At 35.8% G+C, this 18,416-nt stretch overlaps 1 protein-coding gene across 3 annotated transcripts in view; it reads right to left on the bottom strand.

Annotated features, from left to right (window-relative positions):
• The window catches only part of PPFIA2 (PTPRF interacting protein alpha 2), a 737,051-nt gene that overhangs the window by 283,624 nt on the left and 435,011 nt on the right, over positions 1–18,416 (bottom strand). For all 3 annotated transcript variants that reach the window (XM_069094786.1, XM_069094785.1, XM_069094787.1), the window contains 2 exons: positions 14,802–14,903; positions 5,192–5,356 (listed from right to left, as the gene is read on the bottom strand). In XM_069094786.1, the coding sequence (XP_068950887.1) occupies positions 5,192–5,356; positions 14,802–14,903 (267 nt within the window). The remainder of the gene's footprint in view (positions 1–5,191; positions 5,357–14,801; positions 14,904–18,416) is intronic.

Genomic DNA, 18,416 nt, shown 5'->3' with positions numbered 1-18,416 from the left:
GCCCCAAGGAAGTCCTGTTTCTACTCCTCCATCTTGACTCCTCCATTACTTTCTTAAGACTAGTAAATCAATGAAACATTACACCAGACTCTAATTTGTAATATTTGCCCATTTCTGAGGTATAAATAAATGCTCAAACTGAAAATTTAACAATCTTCTTTTTTTAGCAGGTTCAAGCTGGTTCCAGCACATCCCCGATACATGTGCATGATGTTGAAAAGGTATTCAAACTTGTAGTATCCCTGACAGTCCCCTAAAACTCTACTTTTACTATGGGTTGCCAATTTGCAGTGGTCCAGGGAGTTTCCTCACTGGGAGTTTCAAAAATTTGCTGATCTACATCAATCAAAATGGTTTCCACTTTAGGAGTTCTCTGTACAAATGAAATTAATAGGTTCTTACCCTGTCTCTTCCCCTAAGTCAGAAAATTCTCAAATTCTTTTTTTTACTGAAAATTCTTATTCTATACCTATATAGATATAATTATAATTTTATTGTATCCTTCTTGAAAAAGAAATAACCAGAAACATACACCATATACCAGAGGCAGATTCCATAGAAGTGCCTCATGTAGCTCACATAAGCTCAGTTATGCCTCACTTTACTCCTGTCCATCCTTTCATGCCCTAGACAAATGCTAAGGACTTTTCATCTCCAAAATTCACCCCCACCCAACTGTAAGTGCTTCACAAGGCAAACAATATCTAGGTGATCTCCCCTATGATTAACTTTACTATCCACCATCTTCTCACTAGCCACCCATCCTAAAGCCATTCTCTCTTCTGATTGTGCAACCATAATCTGATCAACACTGTTATTACTACATGAAAGTACATGTCAGTCTACTCCATCCCTGAAAAGTTTCAAACCAAACTATCTATTTCTCTGGCTATCACCCTACTATGTACACTGTTTTCACTGATAAGCAACTTGGGGAACAGGAACTGTCTCCACATTTATATTTCAATCTATACCACTTCCTGCAGTGCTTAGTATCCAGTAAGTACTTAATAAAAGGAATTTTTTTTTCATTCATTCACTCATACCACTGGGCTTTAAAATTCTATGATTTTGAACATATGGAATATTGTTTACTTCAAAGATTTATTAGATTATCACTATGCACTCCTTTCCCCAATTCTGAATGCATTGCCTTTCATGCCTTATAATATAATTTTCATGGAGGAAGAAACTATCTCAAAATTTATATTTCCAGTGTCTAATAAGGTATCTGGCAAAGAGTAGGCACTTGTGAAATACCTGATAATCGATTGATTTTTTTAGTCAGGGTTTTTATTAATTTTTCCATGCAAAAATGTGTCTCCACAGTGTCTGACCTTTTGACAAGGATGAGATTTCCCACACTTAGCAGAGCTCTTCCTAAACACATAGCTCATTGATGTGCCCAGATTTTTAGAATCTGTCAGTTTATGATCCAATGGCACAGTCAATGAGAACTCAAGATCCTCTTCACACCAAGAAAAAGCATCAGAGGAGGATGATGGTATAGAATATAACATGTAACATAATATCATGAACACAAAGCTGGAAGGGACCTCAGAAGCCTTCTAAGCTAACTCCTTCATTTGAAAGTCGTGAAAATAGAAGCATATTACATGAACAAAGATTGGCATAGTATCTAATTCAATTACTCAATATGCAGTATTATGGGAAGTAGACTAATATGTTTTATGGGGGAAAGAAGGGAATGTCTGAGACAATTACATACTATTCTCTTATTCTCTCTCTAAGGTATAACAAGTCCCCCTCTCAATGTCAAGTCAATAAGCATTGGTTAAGTACCTACTATGTGCTAGGTATTTGGGAAAGCTTTACAAAGAAAGGCAAAAATGAAACAAACAGAAAAATACACATAAAGAAAACATACTTCATGAATTCTATACAGGGGTCAGAGGGGAAATAAGTTAAACAGAAAACATTTGCATTATTCATTAAGATGTGTGAAGTGGTTTATGTAACTAAATTGGATCATTAGCTTGTAAAGTGGATTTTGTGTCTTACATAATGAAAAGTGTGAAGACTGGAGCCTTAGACATGAATGGTACCACTGAGGACACTGAGTTCTTCTTTTTATCTGAATCCTCTTTACAATATCCATACTAGATAAGAGATCATTTGATTCACTGGAGAAGAGAGGTACATGAAAGAATGAGAGAGAGGAGGGAGGAGAAAGGAAAGGAAGAGGGAGAAGCATGGGCATTATGGTTAAGGTCAAAATAGTAGAAATATTCAATCATCTGGGAGGTGGCATTAAAAATGATCAGTTGACTAAATAGATTTGTGTTTGAGGAAGCCAGGAGTGATTTCTTCACATGAATAAGTTAAGATACCTATAAAACAGCATTTGTTTTGTAACCCCTTCTTTTAGTACCACTTCCATAAACTGCATGTGCTTAATGTTTTTACTCTAAGGATAAACAGTAAAAAAATGTTGAATATTATCAAAGGATTCTGCTTTGGTCAACATTTTACCATTTTTTCTCATTGTTAGAAAAGTTAAAATCAATTCTTAGAAAGAATGAATCAATATGAGATTAAAAAATAATTATATCATCTCAGCATTAAGCTAAATAATCTTTCCATATCAATTTATGATTAGGTTATATTTTTATTTTCTTTCTACCACCCTCATGAACCAAATATCACTTGTCATACTTCTAGAGATAATAGGATTATTAACAAAATCATGGAGTCGGATTTCTCTTGGAATGCAGGAAGAGGTGTTGATGAAAACTGACTATATACCATTGTTCTTTTTTAGGTGTATCTATTACTACCTTATTCCCTTCTTGAAAGAGGAGCCATCCCTTGTTCAAACTCTATAACATGGAGTAAGGCAAAATGAAGCAAGACGTCGTCCATGTCCAAAAATATTTGCCTTATTCTTCACTTCTGCATCACATCTATGCAAAGAAGTGGGAAGCATGATTCATCTTCAACTTTCTGAAGTCATGATTGGTAGCTACTTTGAACAGAGTTCTAAAATCTTTCAAGTCTTCACTTCAGCTCACTCCTTGGTGTTCTCTGCCTTCACATCAACCACCTCCCCCATTCCATGAAGCCCTTTGACCCTTCCCTACCCACTCTATCAACTAGTGACAATGAAGGCTTATCTATTTTGTCTTCCTCTTAGAATGTAAGCTCCTTTAGGATAGGGACTGTCTTATTTACTTGTTTTTGTATCTCCAATGATTACAACAGTTCCTGACACATAGCAAGTGTTTGATAAATATTTTCTCTACCTATCTAAAATTGTCTTCTTTTATGCATTGTGCTTCTTATATAAACTGTTTTCCAGGTTCAAATGTTTGTATTTGTTGATAATCTTTACTTTTACGATATAAAATACATCAATTTTTTATTGTATATATCTACATTTATCTATCTATATGTGAGTATATGTATGCATGTATGTGTGCCTATGCACATATGCACACACACAATCTTGTTAGGCATATACACATATAAATTTAAACAAACACACATATCTATCTATTGGTCTATCTGTCTATTCCCAGCAAGACTGCGCTTCACAGTAATCCTTTTTTAATACAGTAAGAGATACCATGATTAAAGGCTGTTGTTGTTTTTTTTTTTTAATATTAAATCATTGCTAATTGCTTTGGGGCAAATCCATGATTTCAGTGATACAATGAACATAAGATATGGTTGCGTCCTTTCACTCAACTCAGTAACTTGCCTATAATTTATCACCATATAGAATTTCCTGGGGCATTAATAGGTTGAGTGATTGGTCCATATTAATACAGTTACTGTGTGTTAAAACTGTGGCTGGAACCCAGGACTGGCCCTCATGTCTATTATGTCTCATAAAAAATTTGTATGTATAGCCTCTTTCTGCCAAAAGTCCAAAATAAGAATTATTTATGAGCTTAAAACTGGCAGCCCATCATATTTAGAAAACAACTTTAAAAAAATTACAAAACCTTAACAGATTCCCAGAAGAGTGAGAATTTAACAAAGTACCAAGTAATGACAGAAGATGAAAATATTACTGCCTAATTTTGCCACATTGGCAACTATACTAGCAGTGCCTGCTATATAGGAATTCAATTCCAGTGCATGAAAAACATTAATGAATCAATGGTTGACTGTGACAGCTGAAGTGAAAGACAAGATATAATTTATTTCTCAAAAATCTAGAAGGCAAAATTATGGTTATCTTCATATGTATGTTGCACATAAGCTATTTCTAGAAGAATGAAAAATACCTGAGGGTTAAAAAGAAATACATGTATTAACAAGGAGCAAACATATCTGCATTGGTACAAAGTGAATAAAACTGCTTCATAATTACTAGTTTTGAAATTGAATGTTCATGACCTGTCACTAACTTCACAATGAAATGTCAAAAAAAAGTCCTGAGCTTATAAAACACCAAAGAGGAGAGAGTACTTTTTTTTAGTCCAATCTTTTAAATTCTACAAAATTGAAATCAGACCATAAACCTTTATAGTCTCCAAAGGGTATTACACTCAGACTGGCTTATATTCACTAGAATTTCTTTCAGCAACAGCAATAAAAAAGCTTAAGGCTATTTTTAAAAAAATGCCTTAAAGCATTTTTTTTTCTGCTGATATATTATTTGGTTACATGGAGTGACTTTTGCAGAATATAGTCTAGGTCTTACTGAATTGTTGAACTGAGAAATGCAACTTTTACGCAAGGATCTCCATCTGGAAAGGAAGAAACTGCTTAATCTTCTTTTTTTATTTTAAAAGATTTTCAGTGCTAACTTTTGTTTTTCATAACTGAAGTCTCCCTGCTACATTCCACCCCTCTATTCCCAGAGAGTCATCCCATATAATGAAGATTAAAAAAAAAAAAGAGGAAGAAGATGGAGGGAAAAACAACCTGCAATAACACGTAAGCTCTGATAGGGTATCTGGGTCAGCATTATGAAATAACAAATTCACATTACATATGACCAACTCTGCTGGGCTACAGATAACAGACTGATGAAAGGCCTATGATAATGTTCAATTAGAATATCAAAGACCTTAGCAAACTCTGAATTTTTCATGCCCATTTAGGGAATCTCTTTGAATGACTTACTTTAGGAAGCCACGTGCTTCAATGGATGAAAGCAAGAATGCCATGAAGGAGAGAGGATAGTTAAGCTGAATATGAGTATCTTTCCATACTGTACCTTTTCATCCAATGCCTTGTGGTGCTCAAACAGGGACTTCAGGGCTTTGAGAACCTCAACTTCACTGGAAACGCCTGATGGGGACTGGGCTTGCCTTTTCACCACAGTCATTCTTAGTGACCTCTCATGTCTTGAAACAAGGCACTCCAAATGCTCCAGTAACAACTATTGTTAGGAAACAAAAAAAAATATATAGTTAGAGGTTTTCTCTCATATCCAGATGTTATTAGCATTACTGTGACATAGAAGGCCTAACCATAATGACCTTGTCAGATATCTGTGTGCCAAGATGCATTGTAACCAGAGACAATATTCTGTGATGAAAGTAGTAATCATCAAATGAAGGGAAGGAGGAGAGAGGGAGAAGGAAGAAAGGAGGAAGGAAGGAAGGAAGGAAGGAAGGAAGGAAGGAAGGAAGGAAGGAGGAAAAAAGCAAGGAAGGAGAGAAGGAATGAAGATAAAAGGAGGGAGGAAAGAAGGAAGGAAAGAGAAAGTGAGGGAAGGAAGGAGGGAGGAAAGAAAAGAGGAAGGTAGGGAGGGAAGAAGGGAGGAAGGGAGAGAAGGAAAAGAAGGAGAGAGGGAGGAAGAGAAGGAAGGAGAGAGGGAGAAAGAGAAGGAAGGAGAAAGGGAGAAAGAAGGGAAGGAGGAAGAGAGGGAAGGAAAGAAGTATTCATTGGTTAGGGAATGACTGAAAAAAATTAGATGAATACAATGAGATATTAATGCATAATAAGAAAGGGAGAATTTGAGGATTTCAAAGAAACATGGGAAGGCTTCTATGAACTGAAACACAATCAATTAATCAATCAATACACATTTATTAAGTCCCTACAATGTGCCAGGCACTATGCTAAGTGCTGCAGCAAGCAGAATCACAAGGGTTCTATCACTCACCCTACAGAAAGAAGAACCAAGAAAACATATTTGCAATTTATACAACAATGTAAATGGAAATAACACAAATGAAACCAAATGTTATGAAATTATAATGAACGAGGTTAGCTTCAAATAAGTTAAATGAAACAGTACCTCCTCTCTCTTTTCAGAGGTAAAGAAGATTATGGCAGTATGATACTTTAATTCCTAGTTATCTTCTCACCAATGGCCTTAATGTGGGCTCTCTACTCCCTACCATTTGTAGTTCTGGAAATATAAACAAACAAATGTTTGCCAATTTTCCTGCAGTTTGTCAATCTATGTAACTCTATTCACCATCCTTGCAACTTTCATCCCAAATACCTCATTAGATGATAGTCTTCCCTCTTCCTTCTCCCTTTCTCTCACCATATGTATGTATATATGCATGTGTAGATATGTATACATATATACACAAATATATATGTGTGTATACTATATGTATATATACACACTATATGTGTATATATGTGGGTGTGGGCATACAACTATGTGTATTTATACATATATGTATGTATGTATCTATAGGTGTGGCTGTGTTCACATACATATATATGTACATAAGTTCCTAGAGGGAAGGGACTGTCTTGTTTTTTTGTTTGTTTTGCTTTGCTTCGTTTTCTCTGTCACCAACACTTACAATTCTTGGCATATAAATAATGCTTAACAAATTCATTTGTTCCTCTGTTCATACATAAAGTGCTATCTTTAAATTGCTGCCCTTTCATATGGAATAATTTAGTGTTTAAAAATGGTAGAATAAATTTTACACAAAGAAAGAGTTATATCAACTGGTAAATGAGATAGTGTACTACCTTTAATAGAAAAAAAGTACTTGAAAGAAGTAGGAAAATAACTTTGCTTTGAAAAAAACAGCTAAAATCTGTGTGTGCGAGAAAAGTTTCTAAATTGGAGAAGTTAGGAGAGGTAAATAAGTGTGTTATAAATACTAAAGATTTCTGATTTTGTATGTGATGAGTTTCATAGTTTAAATAGAGAATTTTTTATTAAAAACTGTGAATATGTGAACACAATTTCAAGGACAAAGATTGAGGGGGATCTTTTTGAAATCTAAGAGTTTCAAGGATCTATGGTCATTTGAATGTAATTGTTTTAAGATTTAAGAGCGTAAGACTGAAAAAATAAAAAAAAATAACTTTTTGGAGTCTGAGGATGAGTAAATAAGGACCATAGATTTCATAAGAGAAATCTGGTCAGTTTTTACTTCATATTTTAAATTTTAATATCACTGAGTACCATGAAACAAGGTTTTAAGTCACTGAGAGCTTCAAAGTATTAAAGCTGAAGCTGGGGTGGTCAAGAATGGTCAGAAGAAGACTGGGATGGGAGTGGGGAGGGAAATGGCAATAAACATCTCTGCCAGAATTACATGAAGAAAACAGCAGTCCAAAAGAAGATTGACTGCTTTTTCCTGAGCCACATAGAGGAGGGAAGCTCCTCAAAAACACCTGTTTCTCTTTGCAGACCGTTTAATTTGACAGGCAGAGTGAATAGAGGTCTTAGAGGAAGGAAGAGGTTCTGTAGTCTAATTGGATGAAAGAGAACCTTAATGAAGTAGTTAGTTTTATCTGCCTGGCTCAGAGAGTTAACCATAGCTATTTTTTTTGTTGTTGTTGAGGGAGGTGGGGAAAAGTTCTATTACGATTGTAAGATGCAGGATCCTAGTGAGTAAGCAGCTGGATGGACTGGACTACGCTGGACTGCAATGCCCAGTTAGTTCAGCCTCATGAACTTTGAGATGCTCTGGCCAATTCAATCATGTAATTCTTTTCCAAGGCTTTTTCCAAAGAGTGACTGAAAATGGAAAGAGAACAAAAATATGATGCTGGTTCAACATTAGAAGATTTGTCTAGCTAGAGAAGGAGTAACTAGCTGGCAGTGTCAGGAAGAATTGAGTTTAAATCTGGCCTCAGCAGTGTGACCCTGCACAAGTCACTAACCCTGTTTGCCTCAGCTTCCTCATCTGTAAAATGAGCTAGAGAAGAAAATGGCAAGCCATACCAGTATCTTTGCCAAGAAAATCCCAAATGTGGTCACAAAGAGCTGGACATGACTGAAATGAGTAAACAACAACAAATAGCTGGACAGTACAGACAAGCAGGTAGTCCTACAAAGACTTAGAGTGGAATAGCTGTTCCTGAATAGGCCAATGAAATCAAATTTTGCAATCCAGAGCTGTGACCTACCCTGCACACAAATGTTTTCCTTCCTCATGTGCTTTCCTGTCAGATTTCTTTTTGTCTTTTAACTTTATTTATTTTACTTTACAACATTCAGTTCCACAAGTTTTTGAGCTCCAAATTTTCTCCCCCCTTCTACCCTACCCCTTTCCAAGATGACATGCAATCTGATATAAGCTCTACATATATCTTCACATTAAACATATTTTCACAATAGTCAAGTTATAAAGACAAATCATAACCAATAGAATGAACCACGAAAAAGAAGAAACAAAACAAAGCAAAAAAAAAAAAAAAGGATAAGGGGCAGCGAGACGGCTCAGTGAGTTAAGAGCGCCAGCCCCAGAGTCGGATGACCTGGGATCAAATCCAGGCTCAGACACTTAGCATCCACCCAGAAACACCTGGTCATGTAACATTGAGCAAATTACTTAATCCCAATTGCTTTAAAAAAACAAAGGCAAATAGTTTGCTTCCATCTGCATTCAGACTCCATAAATCTTTTTCTGGACATGAGTAGCTCTTTGCATCATGAGCCTTTGGAGTTGCTTTAGAACCTTGCATTGCTGAGAGAAGCCAAATCCCCCCCAAAGCAGATTTCTATAAGAATTTATGTTTTTGCTACCACAACACTGGAGTGCATTGATGAGACAGTGTGATCCAGGTTTGTGCATGGATTGTTATATGTTACTGATTTGAGGACCTATGATGTCAGATTTGTTTTATTTTGCCTTATTACAAAGTAAGTCATTATGTTTTAAGATATAAAAAATTCTTCATTTTATGTAAATGGAAATGCATCATTGTGTGCTCAAAAGCTAATACAGCGAGCAGAGAGTATTACCTCTAAGAACCTGAGAGGAATTGAGTATAATTGAGTGGTAGGCTTTGGTGAAAACCTAGACCTCTCAGTATGAGGGCAGATGGGTGTTACTGAGTTGGCTCAGTAAGAGACATTAAGGTTAGCATAACATTACACATGTAAGGCCAGATTTTTTTTCAAAGTGTTGGTTACATTTCCTAATTTTTTCCTTCTTTTTAATTTTTTTTCCTCTGTTATAAGGAGTGGCTCTCTTGTAGTGGAAAGAAGTACAGGGAAATATAGGTGATGCAAAAAAAAATAACTAAAAGTTTCAATATAATCATAATAATTATTTATTATTCCTTCCTCATTATCTATGTATCCCTTTCATTGCCTAATAAAGTATTTTATACTTAGTAGGTGCTAAATGAATATTTGTAGAATTTAATTCAGTTCTCTTGGTAGCACAAATTGTATTACAATTTCTATTAAATTAAGTGACCTATTGTTGAAAGACATACATTTATATGAGGGCACATGTGTCAACTACAGAGAATTGAACAGCTATAATAGAAAGTCTGGATTTATCTTAGCATAGCTAATTTTTTTCTTTTTTTCACAACTATTCTTAATAAGGTTCTCTGGTTCAATAGAAAAAAGGGGGGAACATTTTTCTATGCATTTTAGGGAATGTTTCAAACACAATTTAGCTGTCCTCTTGTGGTTTATGACCCCTGAGATGGATGGAATTATAGCTTTATTATTTATAACTGACATTAAGATTGAAATCCCAGACAAGGGCTTTAGATATCTAAGCCAAACACCATGGAGGATTACATAAAGACACTGTATTGGGGGCAAGCCAATTTAGTGGCACAAGATGGAAAAAAATAATAGCTTTAGTAGGTGGGAAATAAACACATATCAAATTATTCTAACTACAAGTCATGTCTCAAAAGCTCAACATTCAAGACCTCAGATATTGAGGATAGAAAGGTTAATTATTTTAGGTTATTTGGCCCAAAAAGAACAATCTCCAAACTTTGTTTACACACACACACACACACACACACACACACACACACACACCACTTTAGTGGGTCAAGAAAAAAAAAGACAAAGACTTCCTTTCCTTACTTTTACTCTCTTTTTTCTTTTTTTTAATTAATTCACATTTCTTAGTTAGGCAGCTGCTGACTCAGTAGAGAGAGCACTGGGCCTGGAACAAGGAAGACGTAAGTTCAAATACAGCTTCAGACACTTCCTAGCTATGTGACCCTAGGCAAGAAACAACCTCTGATTGCCTGACAAAAAGATCCATGAAAAGAAATGGCAAACCACTCCAGCATTTTTGCCAAGAGAATGCCATGGATGTTCATTCCCCTTACCTAATTTGTTACCAAGTCCTGTTTATTTTACCTATGTGACATGTCTCATACACATCATCTCCTTTCCTCTAACATTTCCATCATCTAGATGCAGGCTCTCATTTCTTCATGACTGGATTATTCCTTAGATTTGTAGCTGGGGCTGCCACAAGTCTCTCTCCACAACAATTCATCATTCAGTTATTAAAAGTCTCTTCCTAAAATATAGGTCTGACCATTTCACACCTATACTCAAACTCCAGTGATTCCCAATTACTTCTAGAATTAAACATAAAATTCTATGCTTGCATTTAAACCTGCCTTCCTAACCTGCTCCTTCACAACACCTTTCTAATTATCTTATAGCTTACCTTACTTGTTTTATCATCCCAATTCCCTACAATCTTCCATTCATTGAAATTGTTCTGCTTGTTGTTCCCCCCAAGAAACTCCATCGCCCAACTCAATACAATTTCACTAGCTGCTTCTGGTTCTTCCCATCTCTGCCTCCTGGGTTCCCTGATTCTTCTTTAAGCCTCAGCTAAAATCCCACTTTCTTACAGGATCCCTTTCCTAATACTTTTTAAGTTCAATTCCCTCCCACTCTCAATGATTTTCTTCCTTTAAGATATATATTTTTGTTTCATTAAATATTACCCAATTACATGTAAAAAAAACCCCAATAATTTAGAAAAAAAATCTGAGCTCCAAATTCTCTCCCTCTCTACCACCACTCTGACATCCTTAAGAAGACAAACAATTTGATATCAATTATACATGTGAAGTCGAATCCAGTATACAACTTGTTTGAGAGTTGAATACAATCTCTTTGAGAGTAGAGGTTATTGTTTACGTTTCTTTTGTTTTCCTAGTACTTAATATGGTGCCCCACACCTAATAGGTATGTTTGTTAAATATGTATTGATTGACAATTTGGAAAAAGAGAAAAAACTAAATTTTTGTAACAGATAAAAGGTGACACATGAAGAGTTAAAACAAAGGGATGAAGCAGAATCTATTTTGCTTCAGCTGAAATAAAAAACGATAGGGATAGCCATCATGATCACAGACAAAGGAAAAGCAAAAATAGATCTAATTAAAAGAGCTAATAAGAGAAGGTAAATTTTGCTAAAATGTACAATGGAAAATGAAGAAATATCAATATTAAATCAAGCTATATAGCATGGGCCCAGAAGCAGAGTTAGTAGTAATGCCAGGGAAAAGCTTTCAGGAATTAGTAGTGAATGACAAAGCAGACAAATGGCATAGGAGTCAAATTATTAAAGCAAAAGTTAAATAAGTTACAAGGGGAAGTTGTAAAACTATATTAGCAGGAGACCTCAACTTTCCCCTCTCAGAAATAGATAAACCTAATCATACATAAGAAAGAAGTTGAGGAGATGAATAGAATTTTAGAAAAGTCAGATATCATAGACCTTGGTGGGGGGAATTAATGAAAATAGAAGGGAATACACTTCTTTTTCAGTTGTACATAGCATCCTTCACAAGAATTGACCAGAAGGCAATAAAAATTACATTAAACAAAGAACTATGGAAGCATAAAATAAAAATAAAAAGTAAGTAGAAACTAACTAATGAGTTGGTCAAAAAACAAATCATAGAAATGATGAATAATTTAATTGAAGATAATGATAATATGAGAAAACACACCAAACTTTATGAGATGCAGTCAAAACAATACTTAGGGAAAATTAAATATCTAAATCTTATATAATGAGAGAGAGGGGCGGCCAGGTAGCACAGCGAGTAAGAGCACCAGGCTCCACTGTCGGGATGACTTGTGGATCAAATCAGGGCTCAGACACTTAGCACCCACCCAGAAACACCTGGATGTGTAACCTTGAGCAAGTTACTTAACCCCAATTGCTTAGGGGCGGCCAGGTGGCTTAGTGAGTAAGAGCACCGGGCTCCAGTGTCGGGATGACCCGGGGTTCAAATCTGGGTTCAGATACTTAGCACCACACCCAGAAATAACTGGCTGTGTAACTTTGAGCAAGTTACTTAACCCCAATTGCTTTAAAAAAAAATAATGGGAGAGAGAGAGAGAGAGAGAGCAGATCAATGAACTGGACATCAACTAAAAAAAAAAACACCAGGAAAAAGTTTTAATTCCCAATTAATCATCAAAATAGAAATCTTAAAAATCAAAGGAAAAAAGGAATAAAATTGGAAGTAAAAACAAAACACCGAACTGATAAATAAAACTAGGAGCTTATTTTATGAACAAAATAAAGAGAAACAAGTGATTGATTTTTAAAAAGGAAAGAAGAAAATAAAATTACTGGTATCAAAAATAAAAGGTGAATGCACCACTAATAAAGATGAAGGCACTTATTTCGAGATAGTTTGCCCAATTATAGGTCAATTGGAACTTAGGTTCATTATGAGTAAGAACTGTTTTATTCTTTGTCCTTGTTTTATCAGTTTCTGCTCCTTTTTTTTCCCCACATAAAATACACTTGATAAATGGTTGGTGGTTTGACATGCAAAAATTCCTTAAAATTATATAAAATATATTTTAAATAATACTTTTATGGATGTAAAAGCTAAGGTCAAAACTATAAACTAAGCAAATGACCACTTGCTGAGGAACAGCTAAATAAATTATCATCTGTGAATCTAATGAGATATTATCATGGCATAAGACATTATGACCTGTACAGTTTCAGAGAAAACCTCTATGAACTGATGCAAAATGAAGTGAGCAGAACTAGGAGAACAATTTACACAATGACAACAATATTATAAAGAAAAACAAACTTTGAAATACTATCCATGTCTTACCAAAGAAATGATTCATTTAATATTCCACATGTGTTTAGCAATGTGGGAATTTGTTTTCATGAACTATGCAGATTTGTTATCAAGATTTTCTTTTTCTATGACTCAGTGGAGAGGGGGTATAATAACAAACAGAAAAGCAGTAAAAAGAGTAATAAATAGCAAAAATGAGAATGTTGCATAACTGAATCTTTAGTTACACTAATATATGACAAGGATATCTGATAAAAAAAAATGCGAAATAAAAGCACCAGGTCTTGAGATAGGAAGATTTGAGTAGAAATTCAACCTTAGATACTTCCTATCTGTGTGATTTTGTGCATGTCACTTAACCTCTGTTTGCCTCAGTTTCCTTATCTGTAAAATGGAGATAATAATAGCACTTACTTCACAGGGTTACTGCAAGGATCAAAGGAGACAAAAATTGTAAAGTGCTTAGCACAGTACCTAGCACAAAGTAAGGTCTATATAAATAGTGGTAGTAGTGATAGTGGTGAAGAAGGAGCAGGAGAAGGAGGAGGAAGAAGGACCAGAAGGATGAAGAAAAGTAGAAGGAAAAAAGGGGAGGAGAAAGAGCAGAGGAATGTTGACAATTTGTTTGCAACTTCCTGAACCAATTTGGGCATTCTAGTAACAAATTGAACTTTATGTCTACTTCAGAATCAGTGTGTGCTTATGTTATTTATACTTTTTTATATGTCCATCCCTATATGAAACCTCCTCAACCTATCAGCATTTTGTAAGAAGAGATAATTCTAAATGGTTGGAATAGACATACTTTCATGCTCAGTCTTCCATTTAAAGTTTCTCTGCTCAAGAAGATAAGAAAAGAAAATCACCACTAGTTACTGAAGTGTGATGACGAATTGGGTTAAATATTATATTTTAGGGTTATGGATTCTTTCAAAATTAGCACCTAGAATCATAACCACTACAAGTACCTGTTTTAAAAGAATGATATTCGTTCATTCATTTCCTTGATAATCATTTTTCAGTCTGCCTGCAGAGCAATGCACTAGCACTTAAAGAGAAATAAAATTTAGATAAGACTTTGGCACAGTCCTTGTGGAATTTTTCCATTCTAGTAGGGGAGATAAGACATGCCCTAAAAAGATAGCCATAACATACATTCCATGATAGCTGAATTAGTGTTATCTCTCCCTTTTATAATGTAAATTAGGAGAGGGCCCAGGCTCTCTCAACTTTTGTATCTGCATTAGGAGTGCTTAGCACTGAGCCTGGGAGGTAAGGACAGAGATAGGGAATGGATTTTGTTGGCTTTGTGATTCCATTTCATTTCCAGGAATTCCTGAAGGTCAACAAATTCTCTACAATTTACAATCTTAGAGAGCAGCCCAAATTATTGAAATGTTGTCAGTATATATAATAATATAAGCACTATATAAATGCTTTTTGCTTTACATTTTCCTTGTTTATGTGGATAGTAGCCTAGCCTAGTACCACAGGGAGAAGGAAACAAATTCATATATAGTAGAAAATCATTCAGTGTACATCATGCTTACTCTTGTGTTGTTCCTCTCAGCCTTAAGTTCAGAAATTTCTTCTTCTTTTTCCAGCAATTGTTCCCGGCATGCATTTAATTCTTTTGTCAGAGCAGCAAATTCCTAAAAATGAAATGAAAAAAAAAAGTTATGGAGATATTTACATTTTTTTCAAATGGTATTATTATACAAGCACTTAAAAAGACATATAAATTCCAAATATACAGGAAAATTGGTGTAACATATTAGATCCTCAAGTTTTAAGCTATAAATCTTCAGATAAAAAAAATATGCAACTTCTAACTTAGGAGGCCAATAAATACTGCTTTCCCCACAGCTTGTTTACTCTGAATAAATTGATAAGTAATATTAAGAGTGACATTACTTTCCTTCCAAATGTTCTGCTTCGATTACCAACAAGCAAATACTTTATTGGTATAGTTACATGTCATACATTTTCTCAAATCTAGCTTGTGAAAATCCTGGGTAAAATTTCTAAGCAGTGCATGCCTGTATAGATTTTTTTCAAGATGATCTAATTTTAGGGGTGCAGCTCTTCTTTATTGTTGTTCATTCATTTTTTACTCATGTGTGACTCTCTGTGACCCAGTTTGGGATTTTCTTTGGCAAAGATATTGGAACGGTCTGCCATTTTCTTCTACAGATGATTTTACAAAAGGGCAAACTGAGGCAAACATGGTGAAGTGACTTGTCCTGGGTAGCAGAGCTGGGAAGTGTCTAAGTCTAGATTTGAATTTATGAAGATAAATGTTCTTGACTTCAGACCTAGAATTCTCTCCACTGTACTCCCAAATTGCTTATTTTTAGACATTGCTCAATACTGAGAAGTAAGTACATGGTATATTTTTAATAGCAATATATATGTGTATATATATATATATATATGTATATATATATATATATATATATATATATACTTTTTTTTTCTATAAACATTTGATTTTAAAACTTTGAATTCCAGATTCATTTCCTTACTCCCTTGTCACCCACCCTTACTGGGAAGATAAGCAGTTCAGTATAGGTTGTACATGTGCAGCTAATGCAAAACAATAACATAGTAGATATATTGTAAAAGACTGACTATATTTCCCTCTCTCCTATCCCACCTCCCACTTGTTCTCTCTACTTTGATCCCATCCCTTTTCAAAAGTAGGTGCTTCCAACTTCCTCCCCCCAAACCTGCCCTCCATTCCATCATCCCCCCTTTCATCCCCTTCCCCCCCCCCCCCCTCCTGGAGGTTGACATACTTTATTTAGAGTATATTTCATTCCCTCCCCGAGACAAATTCAATGAGAATAAGGTTGACCCATTCCCTTTTGCCTTCCTGTTCTTCCCCTCCATTGTGACCATTTTCTCTTTCCTCTTTTATATGAGATAATTTACCCCATTCTGTCTCTCCCCATCTCCTCTCATTATATTCCTCTCTCACCTCTTAATTTCACCTTTTAAGTATCATCTCTTTTGATTAAATTGGTTCTGTGCCCTCTATCCATGTATATCTGTAAAAATATATATATATATACACATTCACATATGTATTCATACACCCGTATACCCTCCGACATATATATATATTTCTATTCCCTTCAACTATTTTCATTCTAAGAAAAGTTTCATCAATTACAATTGTTGTTTTTTCAAGTAGGAATGTTAATAGTTCAACTTTGATAAGTTCCTTTGATTTCTTTTCCCTGTTTGCCTTCACATGCTTTTCTTGCTTCTTGTATCTGAACGTCAAATTTTCTATTCAACTCTGGGTTTTTCATCAAGAATGCTTGAAAGTCCTCTATTCCACTGAATGATCATATTTCCCCCTGAAACATGATACTCAGTTTTGCTGGGTAGGTGATTCTTGGTTTTATTCCCAGCCGCTTTCCCCTCTGGAATATCATATTCCAAGTCCTTCAATCCCTCAGTATAGAAGCTACCAGATCCTGAGTTATCCTGATTGTGTTTCCACAATATTCAAATTGTTTCTTCCTGGCTGCTTGTAACATTCTCTCCTTGATCTAGGAATTTCAGAACCTGGCTATAATATTCCTAGGAGTTTTCTTTTGGGGATCTTTTTCAGGAGGTGATCTGTGGATTCTTTCAACCTCATTTTGCCCTCTGGTTCTAAAACATCAGGGCAGTTTTCCTTGAGAATTTCTTGGAGGATGATTTCTAGGTTCTTTCTTTGATTATGGCTTTCAGGTAGTCCAATAATTTTTAAATTATCCCTCCTGGATCTACTTTCCAGGTCAGCGGTTTTTCCAATGAGATGTTTCACATTGCCTTCTATTCTTTCATTTGTTTGGATCTGTTTAACAGCATCTTGATTTCACATAAAGTCATTAGCTTCCATTTGCTCCAATCTAATTCTGAAGGAATGATTCTCCTCAGGGAGCTTTTGAGATTTTTTTTTCCATCTGGTGAATTCAGCTTTTTAAAGCATTATTCTCCTCATTGCCTTTTTGAGCCTCTTTTGCCATTTGAGTCAGTTTATTTTTTAATGTATGATTTTTCTCATTCATGCTGTTGACTTTCATATAGTAATTTTCTTGCATAGTTTTCATTTCTCTTCCCAATTTTTCTTCCACTTTTCTTATTTGCTTCTTAAGGTCCTCTATGGACTGTAACCAGCTTGTATTTTTCTTTGAAGCTTTTGGTGCAAGAGTTCTGACTTCACTGTCTTCCTCCTGCTTCATTCTTTGATCCTTTTTGTCCCCAAAATAGAAGTCTAACATTGGATTCTTCTGTTTGCTTTGCATACTTTGCCTGGTTATGTTGTCACTCAATTACTTGACTTTTGGGGTTTTTGCCACAGTAGGACTCTGCTACCAGACAGGGGAGCTTCATACCAAATGCTGGGGTTTTCTCAGCTGCCAGAAGTATTAATTGGGTGCCCTCTCTGAAGCCTCCAAATTCTCTGGCAAGCTGGTTATACACCCCAGGACCTCCACCCTAGACTGCAATTCAGATGCAAGCAGGTTAAAGCAAGAGCGATTACCCCTCAGACTGGTTGCTTGGTCCCCCTACACTCTGCAGGCCAGGGGCTGAAGCTGCCTCCACAAGCCCTCAGTGGCTTCTCACCCCAGGTGTAAAAGTTGATGCACTCCCAACTACTGGGTCCCAAACTCCACACTGCACTGACCTCTCAATTTGTCCTCTGCATCTATATGTTGATTATTCTGGACCACCGCATGTGCTGGTGATCTGGAGTCCCTCCAGCTGGAGGCTGGTCAGGTCCGCCCTGGGGTTAAAACCTTGGAACCAAGCTGGGCTCGGTTCCCAGAGCTCTGTGCTGGCCGATTCCTGCTGGCCTGCCGGGCTGTCCTCAGTGGGAGGTTAGCTTCTCTGTGTCATTTTGTGGGTTATGTAGCTTCAAAGTTTGTTCAGAGTCCCCTTTTACATGGATTGGAGATGGTGAGAGCCAAAGGTGTGTGGAGGTCCTGTTTCTACTCTGCCATTTTTACTCTGCCCCCTCTACATGGTAAATTTTTAAATTTTACTCTTAATCTAATAATTTAAAGAAAATGGATCTGCATTATCCAATAGATTAAATACCTTGAAGGCAGGGATTCTCTTGCTTTCACATTTGTAAAACTAATGCCTAGCACCAAGGAGGCACTTGA

Source organism: Petaurus breviceps, unplaced genomic scaffold, assembly GCF_028583685.1.
Source record: "Petaurus breviceps papuanus isolate PSGF00001 unplaced genomic scaffold, PetGlider_PUasm1.0 221, whole genome shotgun sequence".
Classification (NCBI taxonomy): domain Eukaryota; kingdom Metazoa; phylum Chordata; class Mammalia; order Diprotodontia; family Petauridae; genus Petaurus; species Petaurus breviceps.
This window is presented reverse-complemented; position numbering and strand designations above follow the sequence as displayed.